At 36.6% G+C, this 22,067-nt stretch overlaps 1 protein-coding gene across 1 annotated transcript in view; it reads left to right on the top strand.

The window, feature by feature from the left end:
* The window catches only part of USH2A (usherin), a 356,467-nt gene that overhangs the window by 167,537 nt on the left and 166,863 nt on the right, over positions 1 to 22,067 (top strand). The window contains exons 32-35 of the mRNA XM_088531950.1: positions 8,550 to 8,709; positions 9,194 to 9,365; positions 12,706 to 12,853; positions 18,957 to 19,108. Of these exons, the coding sequence (XP_088388076.1) occupies positions 8,550 to 8,709; positions 9,194 to 9,365; positions 12,706 to 12,853; positions 18,957 to 19,108 (632 nt within the window). The remainder of the gene's footprint in view (positions 1 to 8,549; positions 8,710 to 9,193; positions 9,366 to 12,705; positions 12,854 to 18,956; positions 19,109 to 22,067) is intronic.

The following is a 22,067-nucleotide window of genomic DNA, read 5'->3' as shown; positions in this document are numbered from 1 at the left end:
AAATTGTCTTGTCTAGGAACTGTGTTGGAAGCTGAGTCCTCCCACTCTCCCTGTTCTGGCAGTATGGTAATGTTTTAGCAAACGTCGTTATTCCCTGGCCGTAATTCAGATATACAGGGCTGTTCTGGTACTCAAGAGGTGATAGTATCTCTTCTCGAGAAACTCTTAAATTACATGATGCCTTTTCTGGTGGCGAGAGTTGTTCTCTAAACTTCTTGCATGGCTGGCAGGATACAAAATGCTGGAACGAGTCACCCGTAACCAATTATTAGTCATATTTTTTTCTGATTAGATTCCAATATCTATCCTGAGTATGCTGTGTCAAGTTTCTGCTTGCTTGGTATGTTTGGTTGAATATTTATTTGGAGATTAAAATGGTATTTTGAGATATAGAGTGTATTTTAAATTTTATAAGAAAATCTAAAAGTAAGATGGTTTGTTATTGGTCAAAATATTTTTCATGGAAATTTGTTGCATTCTCTGTTTCTGCCTTTTATTTTTTACTTTATTATTAGATAGGAAAAGTTAAAGATACGATGGTATGGTGCTTATAAAATTGTAAGTGGTCCTAGGCACAGAGGAAGAGAGAGAGAGAGAAGTATAGGAATCTTGCAGGGTTTCTGTAGCCCATGTATGAAAGTTGCTATGATACTTACAAAAATAATTAAAAAAAAAAACTCCACCAAGTCGATACTTGATGTCTCTCTCCCAGGTTTTAATTTATAAAGATTATTCTGAATCTTCTTGTCAACAATAGATACTTAGTGATTTTGCATGGAGTGTGTCTTTCTGAATATTTCTCTTTCTAAACTGACTGTATATCCTCCGATTTCTCTATTACTGAAAGAAGTTTCCTGGGGACAGGAATTTACTGGCTTTTCTAACCACACCTGCACACTTAGATACACTCTTCAGTGGGTTATGCAAGTGGCAGTCAGGCACTTGTCTTGACCTGATGCAATTAGCTCGGCACCAAATGTACAGTAAATGTGAACTTTCTTTTTTTTCCCCACTACATCAAGACTAGAACTGCCATCAGGAGCAGCTCTTGGGAGTACAGGATGTGCATGTTAGCAGGCCAATGTGTTCTTGGTCACACCGTGACTCTGGAGTAGTGCTTCCAGTTCTGCAGCAGGAGATATCTGAGATTCAGATGTGCAACAAAGCTGCCTAGTGCAAATTTATTATAGTAGCTGTGAACATAAAGTTGAAGTAATACAGTGGTAAATTGTTCATAATGTCTTTTTTCTTTTTTATAATTTCATGTGGAAGATTATGATTTTTATGATGTCTCCTACAACGACTGGACTGCAAGTCTTCGGGAATGGAAAATGTGATTTTGAAAAGCGGGGCTACATAAGGCCACATCCTGTGCAAAGAAATGACTAACCTAGCGTCACAGAGAAACAAAACTAAGACAGGGATACTTGCATGTGTATTTCTGCTCATGTGCCTGATAAAAATGAACGTGCTCTGCCCTGTCCCTCCTTTCTTCCCCTCCTCTTTTCAGACCCACTTTAATTGTCGTGTTGTTATAACTGAAGTAAGCTAAGAGGCAATAGATGGTTTTAATTCTATTCCGCAAAGGCATAACTTGGAAGTTCATCAAGTGTCAACTGCTGAATGTTTACACAGCCTGGCTATTTTGGCACTGAGAAAAGCCTGTAAAAACAGCCAAATGGGCCTTTTTGTTTTTCTGATGGTTGCTAATGATGGCTATGGTTTAGGGAGAGTAGAAGCAGGGTTGTTCTAGGAGTTTTCTGTGTGCACTGGGATACTTTTCCCTGTCTTCAGGTTCACACAGGGAATGAGGTAGAGTTTCATAGAGGATATTGAAAGAGAAGTTGAAATGTTTCTCATGCTTCCCTTCTTCTAAGCACTGTGATATGTGGCACTCACAGCTTCCACTGGTTTGAGTTTTCTCCAGCTGATCACCTGCAGCCTTTCAAGCTCATGTGTCCTAACTGGAGGGTGAGAACAGGATTTGGAAAATGTACCCGTAGTAACTATCTCAGGGATATGGACTTAAAACCATCCTCATAATACAGTTGGGCTCCAACAAAAACTAAGGAAGAAAGAAACAAAATATTCAGGAATTGAGGCTAACATGGTCTTTCTAAATTGGCCAAGATGAAATGTTATATTTGGGGGGTGTGTTTGTGCTCAAAGAACTACAGGAGTTTCAACTGGTGGATCATAGAAATATTTTCTTCATAATATTTAACAGTTATAAGAGCATAACAAAGGCACTGTTACTAAAAATAAAAAAGAAATAACAGATTTAAAATCTTTGCTATAAAAAGTAGTTATATTAAAAAGCAGGCAACTACTGTAGAGTTCTCATTTTCCTGAAAGCAATAACTATGCACATAATAGCTGTATTAATAGTTTAAAGTCATTGCAAGTTGAAATGATTAAATATGTTTTATTTCACATTCGTACCAAAGTTTTTTTTCCTACTGAGTATGGTTGTGTTTTGTTTTGTTTTGTTTTGTTTTTCTCCATAGTCTAACCAATGGCTGTCACATTTTTGATGTGGCGTGATACAAGACTTTGTGCTGTATTTTTTAGTTCTTCAGATTGGGGCTGAAGCTGTTTGTTTCCTAACTCTTCTCGAGAGTGTAAACCTCAGCTGAAATAAGGATTTACTCCTCTATGAGAAATTTCGGAAACCAACAACAGTTATTGCTGAGCATACAACTTCTAAAACACACCAGCATTTACTGGCCAGCTAGAAGCAAGGTTGTTTAGTCCAGATGCCATTTCATCAAAGTCTGTGGTGGTTAGAGAGCAGAGCAGCTGCTTAAGGTGCTTCTTGAAGATAATTGTTTGTGACCTTGAGTTTATCCATCTTCTGTCGTTTTCTTTCTTGCCCCTGCTCTTGGTGGCTTCATGGAATTGTTTTAATCCTTGCTTTCGAACGTTTTTTGTTATTAATTAATATCCAGCAGAAGTTGCTGCTGTTTTCTTAAAGATGGTTGTTTTCTTCAGGTAATGGCCACATTCTACACATTACAGAACATTCAATTCTAGTTTATACAAACAGGTAGATGGGAACGCTGTTTCCTTTGGCTTGATCCGATTCAATCCCACTTCTGAAACATTTTCTGAAATGTTTTCATAGGCCTGGTGGTCATGGAAGGTATTTACGGATTTGTGGAAAAGGTACAACATAGTATAAAAACTTCCCAGAGAAGTTTACAAATTAGTCATAGTTCTTTAAGAATTAGTTTAATTAGATTATTGGTCGTTAATAGATACAAAAGGAGGATCTATTATACTCAAAGTTATGTATGAGTTGTTGCTGGCTTTAGGAAAATGGTGGAATGGAAAACACTAATAAATTGTGAGGAAGCAAGCCTGGTTATATGATACTGGCACCACTTTTATGAATTTGATTTTGTTGTTGTTATTCTGACATGGTAGTGCCTAACAATCAGATGGCAGCGCTGTATTTGGTGTTGTGGTTTTATGGTCCCAAAGAGTTCACCATCTAATTAAATATTAAGTTAGTGTGAGTTAGTTTAACAAACAATATTCCCCAACACGAGGGAACTGGAGGAAGGATGCGAGTAATGAGCCCAAGCAGTCACGCAGCCTAGTTGCATAAACAACTTGGTGTTTGGAATTCGTTGGAAGTTTTTCATCTTCATCCTCTCCCAGCAGGTTTGCTTTGTTGTGCTGCTAACAATCCCTTGTTATAGGGCTGTCCTATTATTTTCCTTTGAATGTAGCAATAGGATTGCTATTGTCTCAATTATTTTCCTGAGAGAAACTATGTGGGGTTCCTCACACAAGTGACTTTTCAACTGAGCACTCACCAGGACATTTTGCTGCCATTTCTGGTCCTTACAGTAGCTGCCTGAAATAAGGTGCAGTGGGGAGAAAAGAAGAATGTGGCTCTTTTGTAGACCTGAATGCAGAATGCTGCATGTTACAGATACATTGAAACAACATTATTGACATTACTCTTGTGTTAGTTTTGAACTGTGGTATACTCTGACACCTTGACTGTGAAGTGTGCGTTTTGGGTCAAATTCTTAAATCTCTCATTTGTCTATTCTTTGTCTAGTGTGTTTTTCTTTTCATTCCACATCTCAGCAAAGGCTCTAAAATTAAAGTAAAAGTAGCATTTTAGTGTTGCATATTATTTTTCAATGACTACCCATTAAATCTGATCAAAGTGAAGTGGCCGTCCATCTTGACCATGCAAATAGGGAACAGACTCAATCTTGATTCTTTCTGTCTCATACATTGATTGTTCTATCAGAACTTGGTAGTTACGAGAAGCCCCTAGAGCTAGCTTTTACATGGTATTTAAGATACTTACCTCAGTAAGTGGGGGAGTTCTGCATATCCCACATGCATAATAAATATAGTGGCATGCAGACATCAATGATAAACCACTGTAGTTAGAAATTCCCTTGCACAAGTGGGAGCCAGAAAAGAATCTACTTTTTTTGTTTAAAGAGATAAAAGGCAGGTTGAATTCTTCTCTCCTTGACCCCTGATTTTTTTTTCCTGAAAAAGCAAATAGCTTCTTTTTTTTTTAATTTATAAGACAATTTATTCATTTTTACCAAGTTATAAAGAAAATCATTCTGTTTATTGGATTCATTATGTAAATTGAGATCAATGATTTTTTTTTCTCCAGCAACAGCATGAAATCAATTGTAAAATAACATATAAATTCATGGCCTGTGTTTTAAATTATAGATTGTTTGATGACTGAGGTTTTCGTGTGTGGGGATGCATTTTCTTGTAATGCATTTCTGGATAATGCCCGTGGATCCATTTCTTAATGCGTCTGAAAATGATCTGTTTTTCATGTCCATGGTTGCCTACATTTGATCTTATGCAAATGATGCAATCAAGCAAATGGCAAGCAAGGCGTTGAGGACCCTAACAAACAAGGGCTTGGTACTTTCAAGAGCTCCCTTCCTCCTCGTTCAGAGTTCTACTTGTATCTGCAGCTGCTGGACTCCATTGATCCAATATGAAACATGCTGAATTATATAGAGAGAAATGTCTGCCAAATCAGGTTATGAAAGATGATGGCATCAGTTATGACTTTTATTGTTCTGTTTGTTGGTTTCTTATCCCAAGTTTTAGAAATGGTGCTTGCACTTTGTTTGTGGATTCATCCAGAGCTTCATGAAGTCGAAGGAGAGATATTCATTGCTTGAAAACTCCATTCCTAATTATTTCACTTCTGTATTTTCTTCTTCTAGCCACACTAGCTTGGGTTTTCTTTTTATCCTTTACCCCCAAAAAATCTCTCAGATTCTGTTCCAACTTTCTATTCCTTGTCAGAAGATTTCAGCATAATTAAGTAAAATCAAGTAGTAAAGATCTACTGTTATACCGGTGACATCCTGGGTTCTTTTTGATATTTTATTCTTCAAGTCTGTCTTCCTTGTTCTTTTCCATGTTCTCTCCTGTACATCTTTTTGCATGCTCGCTTTTTTTGCACGTGCTTTTGCTCGCTCTTTTCGCTTGCTCGTGCTCTTTCTCTGTAGCTCGCTCTTTCTGTGCTTTGTGCGCGCTCGCTCACGTGCCCATTCTGCCTTGCTTTCTCTCTTGTGCTCTTCGTGCTTTTTCACGTGTGTCGTCACGCTATCTTACTTTCTCCCTTTCTCTCAAGCTTACTTTCTCTTGTGCGCTCTCATCTTCCTTGCTCTCATGCTCTTCCTTGCTCTCATGCTCTTCCTTGCTCTCATGCTCTTCCTTGCTTTGTCGTGCTGTCCTGTGCTGTCTGGCTTTTTCCACCTCGTACATGCATTCTCTTCTGCTCCCCTGATTGCGCTCTCTCACACCTTGCTGTCTCTCACCCCTTGGCCCATGCTCTGTCCTGCCCTCCTCTCTCTTCCCCTCTCTCTTCCCCTCTCTCTTCCTCTCTCTCTTCCCCTCTCTGGTGCTTCCAGTCTCCCTCAGGCACCCTCTCTCTCACTCTTGCTCCTTCTGTTCCTTCGTGTGCACTCTCTTTCCTCTTCCTGGTGTATCTCACCCCTCTTTCATCCCCTTGTCCCCTTGCACTCTCACCCTCCCTCCCCCAAACAGCCTCTCCTCCCATCCGCTCTCCCTCCCTGCCTTCCCCACCTCCCCTTTGGTCTCACAGACACTATTCCTTTCCCTCATGCTACCTCTCTTGTGCTTTCTCACACTCTGCCACTCATTGCTGTCTGATACTCTCTCTCTTCCTCTCTCTTTGCTCCCTCTTTCATGCTCTTTCTCTCTTCCATGTTTACTCTTCCTTGCTTTCATGCTCACTCTCTTTCACCATCACTTCTGCTTTCTCTCACTCCTGCTCTTGTGCCTGCTCTCATGCTCTCACTCACTCTCCTGATCTTGCCCGCTCTCATCCGCTTGCTCTCTCTGCTCTGATCTGTCTTGTATCTTTTCCCTCTCACAGTCATTCTGTCACTCTCTCTGTTGCTCTTGTTTGCTCTCGCTTACTCTGGAGAACTTCCTACCTAGCATGTTTTCTTGCGCGCATTCCCTTGCTCTTTTTTCACTGCCCTTGGTCTTTTTTTCACCACGCTTGCTCTGTTTTCTCTAGTATCCCTTCTCTAATCATCTTTTCTCCTGCTCTGTCCTTTCTTCCTTTTTTTTATACCTCCCCTCCACTATCTTCTTAGTATCCATTAAGGATCTTGCAAGACCTAGCTTGTCCTGTGACCTGTGTATATATCCCTGATTATTTCTGTTGCTTTAGACTTTACCTGTTCTTCTCTCTCTCTGGTCTTTTTGCCTTTCCCATTCCAGACACTGAGAAATGCATAGTAACTAATAGTCACTTCCTTTTCTCCAGAAGCTAAATAGAACATTTTCCATCCTCCTTTTTCCTTCCGTTTCAAAGTTTCTTCCTTTTCAAACTTAACTAAACTCGCTTTGGCATCCTTAAGAATAAAATCCTTCTGGTGACCTCTTTGCCCACCCACAATGTGAAGTTTCTGAGACTTATCTTGCAGATTTCCAGCCCAATCTGTATTTTTCATGCCCTCCCCCCGGCAGCTGCAAGGAGCAAGGCATGTAGGAAGGCACACGCTAGCGAGGGCAATCCCACCGGTGCGGCGCGGGGAGCTTCCCTTCCCTGCCTGCCGAGCCAGCTTGAGCACCTGCTCCGGAGCGCGCGTTCCCCCTCTCACCCACATAAGCACTGCTTAACCCCGGGAGAATCAGCCCCATTATGTTGATTAAACATGTCAGTATGTCACAGGCATCCCCTTGATGGGTTTTTTTTTCAGTTGTGACTTTTTTTTTAAACTCGCACTTTGCCACGTGCTTCGTGGGAGTGATGTCCGCGAATGATAATGAGTTTTCAGGAAAAATGCAGACTTCAATCTCTCCTTCTGCTGACTGGAGTAAATCAGAAGGAATTCCCTTGCAGCTAGGGGCAGGCACATTATATGAGGAAAAAAACTGATGAGAAAGAAGATGTGTCTGCAGCATTTCTGGTTTAGCAAGGTCTTTGTCATCCACTTGAAATTTCTGAGCTTGCGCTCAGAAACACTTTTGTACAAAATGATAGTTTGATATTATTTGCTCCACAAATGCTAACATTTGTTATATCTTTGAAAAATCCAGAACTACTCTGGTATGCTAAAACATCTTTATATAACATGTATACATATTTTAATTGCATATCTCAATGGCAAAATCTCAATGGTAAATTCCTTCTTAAAGGATTTACTGTGGTTAAAATCTGCAATCATTTTGACATAAAAAGAGCAAAAGATGAGAAAATCTTGTCTGAATTACTCTCCTACTCAAACTTGTGTGACAAACTCTCTTTTATTAGTACAGTGATCCTAAAGAATAGATGAAGTGAAGATCTTTTATAATATTTTTGCAGCAAAGATGCTAGTTTTTATTATAACTTCACAACAAATAACCATTTAACAGTGTTTTGTTTGTAGTATTCAAAAGGTTGTTTTTTACAAAAATATATTTTACAAATGTTTGAAGTTCATGCAGCTGAGGGCCAATATGCAGAAGGCGGCCAGTTTATAAATGAGTGATGGCAACAGTAAGCTTGCTTTAGGTTTGTTCTCATATAGTGACCTTTGTGTGAAGGGAGGGACTGTATGTTTGAATGCTTGATGTTCATGTAACATATAGCATGTTCTGTAGAAGAATATAATCTGGCTGTTTTTAATGAACCTGTACAATTTTCCCATTATTTTAATTTAATCATCTTGAAGGCATTGATACGTAACTGTAGCAAATTGAGACAGTACATAGCTCCAAGGATGCGCACGTCTTTGTTGTGTTTAGATGCAGTACATTCTGTTATAATTTGTAAGTGTGCTGTACAAGACCGTTAAAAGCAAAATGAGCTTTTCGGTCCCATTAGAAATCAGAATTTGCAGGTAGTGGCATTAAAGAACAAGCATTCTGTTGTTGCTCTCTTAGGCACATCTGAGACGTGTGAGAGTGGCAGGTCCTCCTTCCTCTTGATTTTCTGAATTCAGTGCCCTCTCAAAGTTTACCGAGAAGCAAGATAAGATTAATGCACAAAGTAAACTCCTCTTTCCTTTTCCCCTTAGATTTAGCAGTTTTTACACCGTACCAGTTTCTGCTCACTGCGTGCACGGCTGCTGGCTGCACAAACAGCTCCCAGGTCACCTTGTTTACAGCACAGCTGCCACCATCTCACGTAGATGCCCCGATCCTGACCGTTTTGGATTCTAGAACGATATTCGTACAGTAAGTAAGGGCTTCTTCTTTCCTGACAACACAATACTGTATCAGTTTATTCAAGAATTCCAGTGAGTTCAATCAGGGGAAGGGTTTGTGACATAAAATTAAATTTATTATGATTAAATGCATAGAAGTGATTAGTTTAGTGGTTCTGTGAACCTTCTGATTATCACTTGCCAACTTAATTTCCATTTTGTCTTTACGCAATCAGTATAACTACATATGGGCATAGCCTCCGCAAGCCTCAGTGCAGGAAATATGTTCTGGTGATATGCCCATCTCATAGCTCCTATTTTGTGTGTTATAGTAATCATTTATCTGTTCAGTGCAAATATTGCGCTAGAGGTGTCCCTTAAATTTCCTTTTATGTTTGCACAAATATATTTTTAAATGCTAAAAACAAAAACTACAGAGCCTCTAAACAGACCTGCATCTTTCAGTATTATCTAAATCTTTATTGGCCTTAATCATGTTTTGCTTTCCTTTTCAGATGGAAAGAACCAGTAGAAGTAAATGGAATCCTAGATCGCTATATAATTTATATTGCCAACACTGAGCAGAATTTCACAAAGTGGAATGTCATCTATAATAGCACAGAACTTTTTCTGGATTATACTATTCAGCAGCTTTTTCCGGGTACTGAATACCTCGTAAAACTAGCTGTAAGTTTTAAAGGAGTAGAAGCACAAAATAGTGAAAATGATTCTGATTTTGTTAATATTTTAAATACTTAATAGTTTTTGTGTCCATTTTATTTAACCTTTTCTTTTTGGAAACTAAAGCTGATGAGGTGATGGGAACATCAGTAATTGTTTTTATTTCAAAACAGGCCCTCAAAAATGCATATGGTTTTTAAACACTTCCTTCTTTGAGGATAATTTAGACAATGACTAATAGAGAATTGACCAGAAATATCTGAAAAAAATGAATATATGTTTCCTACCCCCACCTTTTGAGAAGAAAAATGTTACATGTGTTCAAAAACATTTGTATTTTATGCCATAAGAATTTGCTCTTTCTTTACAAAATCCTTGCATAGAGGGAAACAGCAGAGAGAAAATCAGTAAACAGTTCAGTGTGCAGTACCAGTTTTTTATTCAGCATATTTGTATAAGATCTTGATGTTTTCACTACATTTCTTTATCAGAGTTTTAATTTTGTGATAAGATAGAACACATTCAGTTCACTAACAAACCTGAGAATATGTGGATAAAAACATGGGATGGTTTCTTGTTTAAAGCACACTGTTCGTTTTACAACAATACTTATATAAGGATATTTGCTTTGATAAATGCCATAGAAAAAATATTCTGCTCTTGATTATGAATAAATTTACATTTATGTAGACTGGGTATGCATTCATTTTTTTTTCTTACCATGCTCTTGAATGTTCTAAATATTATACCACAAAAAAATAAACTACCATCAGGTAATGATAAGGATCTGCGTTGAACTTGAGAAAGCAAGGATATTCAGTCTAATTAAAGCTTAGATTCACATAGAAATTAATTCATTTGTGCCTTGAGCCTTCAGCATAGTAAATTGTGCGGTATATAATATAGCACCACGTCCAAAACTAAGGCAGGGTTTCAGCCTTCTGTAAATGCAAGCAGCTCTCAGAAGAATCTGTGCTGTCCTCCCTGGGCCACCGCTGCTCTTCCCAGCTCCTGTCCCTGGTGGGGACACAAGGAGAGGAGCGGGGGCTCCAGTGGGCAACAGGGAGGCTTTGTGGTTGCCCGGCTGTGCCTGGGAATAGAGTTCAAGCAATGATTTTGTGGATTTTGTTTTTACTTCATTATCACGTACAGCTTTTAGGAGTAATGGAAAACATCTTTAGAAGCCTTTGATCTTTACATATATATGTGTATATATATATATATAAGTATATTTAGTATTTGTGTTGCATCAGTGATCAGCTGAAAATGAGAGAGAGTGCATTGGGTGATGGTTGACTGATTAAAACGTAATGGTCTGTGACAAGCGGGCGAGAAGATCTAACCGTCCTCATGACGTTGAACTCGGCAAAGCTGAGAGTACATGAAATGCCCAGTATCTTCGTGGTGGTAGAACAGGTAGCCTTCTTAAAGGATTTAGGCCTGTTTTATTTACAGCTTGTCAGGCTAATGCGAGAGTAGTGCAGATTCACAGTTACTGAACTGGCCATATTATAGTTGAAAAGAGAAACAGAAGCAAAAGTAAAAAATAAACCACATAAACCAAGCAAATAAACCAAACAAATAAAGCAAAATAAATCAAAACAAACAAGCAACCCCCCCCAAAAAGAAACAGAGTTAAAATATTTCACATGTAATTTTACCTGATTTTTATTAAAACTTTCAAAGTAAAAACAAACTTGGAAACCGAAATGCTGTATTTCTTTCTCTTTTTTCTTTTTTTTTTCTTCTTTTTTCTCAGTGAAGTGTTTCAGTAAGATAGAAGCTTTATTTTTGCTTTTTTTTTCATAGGTAGCATTGATACTGTTTTGTATCAATGCAAAAAAGCAATATTTTACAAATTTCACAATACTTTACAAACATTTTATCAAAACAGTGATCCTCAACAGCAGAGCTTTCAGTACCTCCCAGACTGCTATTTTTAACTTTTGTGTGACAAGGTTAATACAGGTGTATTAAATGAAGTTAACAAAATTGTTATCTGTGTACGCTGTTACCAATTTTCACAATTAATTGCCATTTAGTGTGTAGCAATTCTATTTGTAAATGAGTGTAACAGGTTTATAAATAAGTCTAATCCTTCTTCTCAAAGTCAACCGAGTCTCAGGTCATGTCTGCGTGGACTGGTGTGGAGAAACTCGGGTTGGCTCTGTTCTTACTGTAAGCATCATAGATGTATGTGGACCACCTCAATCTGAAAGCAAGTGGAAGCCTAAAAGGCTGAGTTTAGGAGCTGGGATGGCACATTTATTCATACAGCCTTAGTGCTTTTGTGGTTTGATGGCTAAGCTAATATTTGCTGGCCACTGTGTTATAGAATGTACCAGCTCAGGTGGTACCTGCAGGATGTCTGTGCTGTGCTTCACTGTGCAGCATGGATCTGTCCCTTGGCTCCCTAGGGACTGCTATATTGATACCTCAAAATGCTTTTGAATGCTTTTTGAAATGCTTGGGGAAATAGAAAGTTGAAGCTAATACTTTCAAGTAAAATATGGCAGTTTGGAAAGAAAAATTTTCAAATCCTCAAATACAGTGCAGCGATTATATGTTTCCTTTATAGACATTCCATTTATACACACACATACACGTGTATACACAATATATATTTCAAGCGTATATAAAAACTCCTATCACTTGTCCAGTGTCTTAGTCTTAGAGCAAGTAATTGGTAAACCAGCATATGTAAAGACTAGATTGTGGACTTGTATGTTTGTACATGTAAAACAGTGAAAACCTATTATATGAAGCAATATGCACAATTTTGTGCATGTTGTGTTGTTTCATAATCAAGCAAAATGCAAAAGTCATGTACTGAATCTTTTCTTGCAATAATACACTCAATAAAAGCTGTTACATATTGATTTATTATGAATTATTTTTTCACTTTTTTTTTTTTCAGTCAGTATGGGTTGTGAAGTCCAGGCATGTCCAAATGGCTTTTTTTTTCTTTCCTATAGATATTTTTTTAAGTGCATTGCACTTTGGATAGTATATTCTGTCCTCATTTCCAGAAGAGTTTTGCACTGTAAATTATATATATTGTGTGCACGTACTGTAATTTTAACTCTTCAGTGGAAATCTAATCATGATTATTACTCACGGTAAAGTGCCAAATGCTATGATTTAAATTGTAGAAATAGATGTTATTTGTCTTACACCTTTTATCATAAATAATCTATGCTAATGTAAAAAGAATCTCCTATGCAAAGCAGATGCCTTACTAAGGTCAAAAATGTGACAGTAAAACTTGGCAAAAATTGATTGCTAGCATCAAATGAAATTAATATTACCCAGGAATATGTTTATTTGCTGCGTTTCCTATTTTCAGGCTTGCACGGGAGGTGGCTGTTCAGTAAGTGAAGCTAGCAGAGCTGTAACAGATGAGAGTACACCAGAAGGAGTTCCTGCTCCAAAAGCCCACTCATATTCATCTGACTCCTTTAACATCTCGTGGGCTAAGCCTGAGTATCCGAATGGTAAGTGAACTCTTTTAGCCTCAAGTTAAAAAGATGATTAGTAAAGGTAAATTAATATTCTAAATGGCAGCTTATATGTGGTGCTTAATTTTTAATGATCATTTTAGCACATAAAATACCTGAGATAGTATCATTGTCTGTAGCTAGGAGATTGTGGTTTTCAGCTGAACATACAGTTTCAGTGGCTCAAAAGTGCTCCCTTTTGATACTTCTTGTGTACTGCAGCTCGTTGTTTAATGTTTTCCACGACAACTGAGCTGAGGAAATCGGCATTCTTGAAAGGCTATCAGTCTACAATGTTCATTTTAGCCTCAAAAAAACGTCATTTCTTTTATGTTAAGAGATACATGTCAATCATTAGACTTCTGTTCTGAACAAGCATCTGGAAGTTATGCAGTTTTGTTGCCATGGAAGTTAAATCATACATTTTATTTTGTTTAGAAATGGCTATCATGGTGAAATAATCACATCTAAAACTTTTGGAGCAATCAAACAATTCTAATGAAATTGTATAGTATCATGTGACCTAGCCTCAATTATATTACTACGCATGTCCCAGTTTAAATTGCATCAACAAATGCATATAAGCCACAGAAATGTGCATCAATATGATACTACAATGATGAAAAATGTCAGTTATTTTTCATGGAGGTTTTGCATGAATTTCGTTTTTCACTTTGCTCCTGCAAGTTTGCCCCTTCTTTAAACTATGGAACCAATTTTAATCTAGTTATTTCAGATGATTTTTTTTAATGAGAGATTTGAAAGTTATGCATTTATAATATTCTGTGTGTCCTACTTGTAGAAGGACATAAGAGTATGTCATCTGCTGTTAAATAATCTATTTGATAATTTATAGTTCTTTAGGGTATTTGGGATCTTTTTTGTTCGTTTTTCTTTTTGCCATCTAGCCCCCTAAGAAAGCCCGTTACTAAAATACCATCTGTGTATGTGGCAAATGCACAGGGAAAGTTAAACCTAAGAAAGCAAGCCACATGTTTGACTTAGTGACTGAAATCTGAATCATCCTTCAGTGAAATAGACATTTTTTTACATGCAATCATTCTTGTCAGGACCTGATCCTGTTACCTTTGCCACTATGAAAAAGACAACCGACTTAGAGGGGCTTTTGACTAACCAAAGTATACATGCACACTTGCATGTACATGAATTTATATCTTAGTCAGGCAGGATGAGGACCATAGACTTAAAAATGAATCCTTTAAAACAACCAGAAGGTGGGAACACATGTCTAATTTTGCGGTTTGTAGCTTGCTCTTAGCAGTGTATTTAGAGTATTACCTCCCCTTTGAAACAGTGTGCACAACAAACAGGTTGTTAGCAAAGCTGTGAATCCTAACTTTTTATTAGAAACAGATGTGATAGGAATCAGAGGAGTTCTGTAAAATAAGTGATACTCTTCAGTCTCTTGTTCCTGCCTCCAAGGAAAGTGGAGGTTTCATGAGCCTAGATGCCAATACTACTTACCTGTATTTTTAGCTTTTGACCTATGTGTTTAGGTAAGTGTCTTACTAAATTCAGCATGCAGCGTGGCCCTCTGTAACCCGGGACAAGGTTGTTTCTGGGTCACCTGTGTATTTCCCTTTCGAAAAATATTTGGAGGTGTTTTCACTGATGCCTACGTTGTCCTTTGCCCTGGAGTTTCTGCTGTGTGGGTACCATGTGTGCTGCTCTTAGAGGATTTTCATTGGGTTCAGGATTGGTAGAAGGAATTCAGTGAAGGTGGATGCTGCTGTTCTGTCTCACAGGGAAAAGCTGCTTGCTTTTTTTTTTAATGGAGTGGTCAAGAGTGGAGGAATTGCCATCCCACGAGCACTGGGAGCCAGGAGGGCCCTTAGGAGGGTCAGTGCCTTTGCTTCCACGCTATAGTGGCTCACTTTTCCAGAAGGGTCTCTAAGGGTTGTGTTATTTTTCTCTCATTTTCATTTTTTTCTTTTCCTCCCTTTCTCTTTTGGGAGTTTCAGAAAGAGAATATAAATAATTACATGCCATATCATTTTCCTACTTCTTCCTTTCCCATTTACAATTTGCATCCTCTTCCTTATTTAAAAAAAAGAAAAAAAATTAAAAAATGAAACACCTTTCTAAATTTTTTTACTAACCAACTGATTTATCAGGATTACATTGTTCAGAGACTTTGTTTGATACATTTTCAGCATATTTTTTGGGCCGCCTAGTGACCACATCATACACAATCATTCTCTGTGATTGTATTTTAAAACTGTGGAAGAGTCTGAAAAATATTATAGTTCAGAAGATGTAACAATATGAAAATATCACGGAGATGTTTTCAAAAGTGGGAAAGGGTCAGCAGAAAAAAAGTTGTATTCACCATATTTACTGATACCTGTTCACGTTTATGAGTTAAGGACTTTTTTTCAAAAACATAGCAACTTTTTTCACACTTTCAGAGTAACCGGTTGAAACTTACGTGTTTCCGTTGCCTAGGCTGGTGTAGTGTTGTTCTCTGAAGCTCCAGAGTTTGGCCTGGTTTCAGGTGGAACCTAAGAATTGACAAGATTTGCCTATCACTAACTGACATCTCCTTAGGAGCTGTCAGGGGCCTTTCCTTTCTCTCGCCGTCTCCCTTTTTCTGACACGGTGCTGCAGGAGAAGCTGTTTGGCTCCCTGGGCTGATGAAGTTGCTTGGCTGTTGCTGACATTGCCTCGGTGTGAAAGGTGGCTGCCGCTTGCACCACGTGGCCTTCATTACCAGCTACCTGCAAGAAGGCAAAGTTAAAGGCGGATTAATAAACTACCCTTGAGGCCACAGGTGGCAAATAGGGATACAGGCTACTTGGCTTGTTTGCAAAGGTGAAAAATTTTAGCAATCAGAGTTACATTATCTCTACATGGATGTTGAGTGTCTGTGCTCTATTTATGGTGGATTTACAGTTAGTTTACGCTATTGTGTGAAAAATCCTTATCTCATAGAAAATGGAAAAAATATAACTAATTCTTTGTCTTTAGTCCCTTCAGTATCATCACCCGCATATGTGGTACAGAAAAAAAGATATTTGCAAGATAACATGCTTGAATATATATGTTATGTAATTCACATTTTCTTATGTCCTATTTTCAATCCAACAATAAGGTAATTGATGAGAGATGGCTAGAAATATGTTACTTTACAGTAGACTTCCCCATCATGGCACATGTATTGATAATATTATATAACCAATATAAAATATGCTTATAGATAATATAATATGCTTATGGATAATATAAAATATAAGCAATATAAAATATGTTTTATATAAAACATCTATTTTATATGTATTTTATATGTTTTTATTATATGCTACATAATTATAATAATGAAATTATATTATTTATGGTTATGAATATAATATATATATTAGTATATAATATAAGACCATTTAGTTCAGGGTGAGAGTTAGAGAGGCTCTGTGAGATGACATGAAGCATCAGATACTCTCTTTCAAGCCTTGCCTATTCTTGTATTGTGACCACAGGAATGAATAAATTCATATATTCTTCAGAACGTACCCTTGCCACATATTTTGAGGTGTGCTGTTTTAAAATCCTTTCATATAAAAACATCTTTATTTCGTCTCCCTCTTGGAAAGTTTCTTTAGATAATGACTTCTCAAAAGCTTTACTTTACCTGTGTGTAGATCATACATTAAATCAAATCTTGATCTGGTCTGTATCTTCCAAGGCTGTATGGAATTCATATAAAAGTTATAGTAACAGTGAATTTTTGAAACTATTCAGTAAACTAATCTAGCACTTGTTTCTGCAATTGCTTATGCTGGCAAGAGAGAGTACTTGTTTTTGTAATCAGTGAAACTACTCATGTAGATAAATGTATTTTTTTTTCTCAAGATTTGACCTCTAGATTGTCGCTTAAGAATCATAGCTTGTAGCACTTTAGATTCAGTACTTCTTTTCATCTTCAAAGTGTGGAATTTCATTCAAATATTATATGGTCTTTCCTGTGGGGAGAGGGAAGGAAGAAGAAAAAGGGAATAGAGTTTGTAGATATATGTGCAGGGAATTCCTAGTGACCCTGTACTTCAGAATTTAAGTCTGCTTTGCATTGTTTTGTTTTAAAGAGTAAAATGTAATTGTGCTATATGCAATACTGGTTTTGTCTTCAGTGAAACCAAGATTTAATCCTAGCTAGTTAGACTTAATTAAGAGAAACTGCTTCTTTTCACAGCCATCACGTGCCACTCGTGAAGGATTATAATCACCAAAATATATAGTACACTTCAGTATTTCATGGGTGGGAAATACGGAGCAGCAAGCTGCTTCTCAGAGTGTAGATGTTGCATAATCCTGTTATTGCAAGAGAACTTTAAAGTGGTGTCCAGGTAATTAATGCTGAATTACAGTAGGGAACACATAGAGGTGCATATGACACCTATGTTAATATCACATGAGTTCATTAGGATTATTGCTGCTGCCGTAGGTATCTGAAGAATTAATAATTATTTGTTCATTACTTGAGATGGTTGGAGCTACTGGTATAAGTTCTTAAAATACTTCCTTTTTTTCTTGTAAGAACACATCTTTAGTGCCAGTGTTCACATTTATGGATGCCCTTATGAGTCTCTGTTAAATCTTTCTCTTCTGAAATAACTTTAAAATATTTTTAATTGATAATTTGTTTATTTATTGTAGGACAAATACAGCATTGCCTTGCTTTGCAGGCAGCTACACATGGAAGCACAAGGGATTTTTGCCTTAGGAAGCCTTACCACGTGGTGGGACTGGTAGAGTGTGATTTACCAGGACTTCCTCCCACATGCATGTAGTTTCATATCAAAATGTGGTAATATATTACTGTAATGAATAAAGTGGTTAAAATTCTATGGCTTGTGTTCTGGAATACTGCAAAAGTCACCATAACTTCTTTAGTACTTTTGGGGAAATGAATTTCATTATAGATGTGGTGATCACTTCAGTTGCAACCAGAAGTGGCCATGTGAAATGTAACAAATACTTAAACCTTCACCATCAAATGTTCTGATCAGTGGAATAAAAATTCCCTTCTTTGCTTGCAATAGCTGAGCAATAGGGTGTTCCAAGTTTTAGAGGGAGTCCTGACAACAGCAGCTTTGTAGAATATTAATCCTCAATGGATTTGTACTTTGTTCTTTCTAGATATGTACTTCAGGCTATGAATACTCTCTGAAACTGGGGTTGAACTGTCTATATAGTGGAAGAATGAACTTACTTTAGTTCTTCTGGTCAATCTTTCAGTAGCTTTTTTTGACCTTAAGATTTCACATATCAATAGATTTTTGTAAAAAAAAAAAAAAAAAAAAGGGGGGGCGGGGAGAATATTCAGGAGTAAGGAGGATAAAGGAATGCCCTTGAGAAAAAAGTCTCCTTTGCAAGTAACAGCTTCCAAAGCCCCAGCAAGTCTGTGAGGTTCATTCTTTGGTTCATGAAAGTCAAAGAACTGTATCTGTAGAGTTCATCAATTTGTAGGCTAAATTCTACCGGATTCATGCTATCCTACTATGTGTCTCTAGAAGGGTGGTGATTTAGATTTCTTTATGAATAAGATAACACCTAAAGTTTTTGAGTTACTTAGCCAATTAAGCTCGCAAATCACTCTTTCCACTAGAAACTTTGCAAATGTTTTCTTTGAGTTTGTCAATACTTTTTACTTCTTTAGATTGAATAGGTAAGCTGTAGTTTAATTTAGGACTTCAATATTATTTTGTGGTTTTGTTTAGAGAAGTAAGTAAACTAATTGTTAGGAAAAAATAACTAACAACTTGTTTATTTGATAGTAAAGAGCAGTGTGGGATAACTATCTAACAATATGAGTATCCAAAAGGTATTTGGCATGACAAAAAAAGATTGTTACTGATTTACTGTAGGTATCATAGCAATGTCCTGAGTTGTCCTCCAATATTTTAAGATGGGAGGATGTGTTTTGTCTGAGTGTTATGTGCATAGTGCTATTAAATAGTTAACAGCTTCACTTTAAATTACTTGAAGAACTGAATAATATTATCTTAATGCCTATAGCATTAAAGATTTTCTTGTTAACTCTGTGATTGTACATACATTAAGACAATGCTCTCACATTGTTTTATAGGTATTATTACTAGCTATGGGTTGTATATGAATGGTGTGCTGATGCAGAATTCATCACAGTTAAATTATTATGCTTATGGACTTGCTCCTTGGAGTCTGCATTCCTTCCGAGTTCAGGCGTGTACTGCAAAAGGTTGTGCTTTGGGTCCACTGGTGAGTACCTCAATTTGCATTCTGGGAGTGTAATAAATGTCAGATGGCAGTGAATATCAGAGTAAATGGTGATGATTTACTCTGGTCAGTACTAACCCATCTGGCAAAACGTGACATTTAAAAAAAAAAAAAAAAAAAATCTTATTTAAGAGCTGCTAAGGATTTGATAGGTCATTGTTAGGCACTGTTCCAAAAGAGAGCAGAGATACAGTGAAGAAAAGCAGATTTTGAGGCTGAAACACACAGTATTGAAATTAAATAGGGTTAATATGTTCAAAAAGTGCAGATGTGATTTAGTTTTATAAGGACGTATGTAAAGACAGAGTTACTGTTTCAGTAATGAATGAGTTTCTAAGTGCCTGAAATAAAGGGCTGATGATAATTCGACCGTTGTGGAAGCCAAAAGCGGCAATATAAACACAAGGAAAAGAGGATGATTTGTAAATATTTTTTGAATCCAAAAATTGGAAATCTTCTACAACTCAATTTTCCAGGATTTGGGAAAAGAGGAATACTAAACTGGACATGTGAAAACAAGCCTTCTGTGACTTTTTTATGTTGTTAAAGACTTCTAAAATAAAGTCCAATGTGATTTTATATCGCTATAGCTGATGACTAAGTCCAGTAATACGTGCCATGTTTGATGTCATATTCAAGTGCAAGTAAAAATAAACCTCTGTTAATTCTGAGATTTAATTTCTTGGTTAATTTAAGTTTATGTGTACACTTGGTATTTGATGACCAGAAAAATTAAATAAAAAAAACAAGAAAGGGAAAAAAACAATAATTTGTCATATTCTGTGTTTATTTTGTTGTAATTTATAATGTCAGTGTATTATGCTTTGGAAATACTATCTAATGAAAAACCTTCAAGTTCTATTTTACGTTTTAATATTTTTAACCATATTTCTAATATTCTTCCCAAGATTGCTTTCTTTTAACTGCTGGTAATATCATCTACCTGTAGAAGATGACTGCAGACTTTATAACTATTAAACATTTTATAACTGCACTGCTTTGATGGATATTTACTCTTAAAAGCTTGAATGGCTTTTTGCCAGTCTTTCTTGTACATTTTTTACATTTCACATAAACCTAAGAGCCAAACTTTTTTTCTAAGATATTCACTCTAATCCACTGTATTAATTGTGATAAGATGCTTTTACAGATGAGGTGCATATGTTTTCAGTTACTTATGTTCTATCAAATAGCTGTGAAAAGAAGAGAACAAGACAGCAGAAACTATTTTTTTGAATGTTTTTAGCAGCCTTTTTTTCACATCTCCACTGAACTCCAAAACTGTGTCTTGATTTTTGAAACAATTTGAAGTAGGGATTGCTATAGTGGATACTCATCTGCATCCCATGATCAGTACACAAACTGTTTTCCAAAGCCAGTGATCCATCTCTAATCACAGGAATTGAAGTATAACATCTTTATTTAGGCTCACCTAAGTGCTGCCAGGAAGTTAGAGCACTGTGTTTTCATCGGAGTTTTTGAAATGGTTTTTATATTGATTACAGTATAAATCCAAAACAGAAGGAGAAAGAAAAAAAAAAAAAAAAGAATAAAAAAGCTAACTCCAAACTTGCCCCTCTTGTGTACTCAGAATAGCATGGAAAATATCTCCAAGCAATAAACTGGTATGCTTCTAGCTATTTTTGTGTATTCCATGCATTTAATGTGACCTAATTGGTTGACTGATGCTCTGTGACTACCTTACATACTCCAGCTTACGTTTCTGAAGGTGGCTATGAAGATCTTAATCAGTTATGAGACCATTACCAGTTTCTATCTTTCAATAAGATTTTTGTTTGTTCAATTGGGTTTTGACTTTTTTTCCAGTATTATCATCATTCTTATTGTTATCGCACATTTAGTGTTACTTATATGATAGCAGAGTATTTTTATTTTAATAAGATATTAACACAGCTTGACATCTCAAAGTATTATGTACAAAATATGATCTAGGAAAAGAAATCTGAAACAGGTTTTCTGGGCCATATTTTTATATCTAGAGTGTACCTCTTTAAGAGGAAATGTTCTTTTTGAAGCACACGGCAGAGGTCTACCTATAGAGTATGCTACATGTACTGATTTGAAACAATTTTAGTACTGAGAAGAATATTAAGATATGAAGAAAGGGTTTTGTAATACTACAACACTCTTAATTTTCCCCTGAGTAGTAGTCATGGGTTCAAGGCACAGTACAGATGTTACAACCATTTAGGATGTGACACAGATTACTACTTAGGTTTTAAGAATATCTTAATCCTTCTCAGCAGAAAAAAATAGTTCATATTCATTTCTCCAGTTTTCTGATGCTGTAATTCAAGGGACCTTCATTAAGCAACTGAATATCAGAGGATATTATCTTAGTTTTGAAAGGACAGTGTAGTGTATTTCCGTAAGGATTCTTTTTGACTGAAATATCCAAATCAATATTGCACTGATTCAGTGCAACCCTGAAGCTTTTTTTTTGTGTGTGTGTGTATCTCTGAGCATGTAAGTTACTCTGCAGACTTCCCTGTAACTGCTCATCTGACTTAAAGTGAATCTTATTTTAATTTAGTGTGTCAGTTTAGGAGCACGCGTGTAGAGATACCAATGCACGTCAAAAAAGTAGCCAGGCATACACTTGTAAAACAAGAGACTTTCCAATATTTTACATGCTAAAAAGCAAAATGTTCATGTTTCAAGGACAGAGAAAGTTTGTTTGGCTATTTTGACAGCAGAGCAGTTGTGACAGATTAAAAATAGCATTTATTAGCACTTCCATGAACTTGTGTTTGAGAGGCACTTAGAAAGGTGTGAAATCATCTTATACCTTAGAAAACACCAAATAAATAATGTATGACAAAGAAACTTGTTGCCAAAAGTCAGGTAATAACAAATTACTTTGTACCATAGCATTGAATGATAGCTACAAGACTCGATTTTTAAATACTGAATTTATGTA

Source organism: Tinamus guttatus, unplaced genomic scaffold (genome assembly GCF_059628265.1).
Source record: "Tinamus guttatus ecotype Peru unplaced genomic scaffold, ASM5962826v1 Tinamus_guttatus_pri_ptg000033l, whole genome shotgun sequence".
NCBI lineage: Eukaryota > Metazoa > Chordata > Aves > Tinamiformes > Tinamidae > Tinamus > Tinamus guttatus.
The sequence above is the reverse complement of the archived record's forward strand: the minus strand, read 5'-3'. Positions and strand labels throughout refer to the sequence as shown.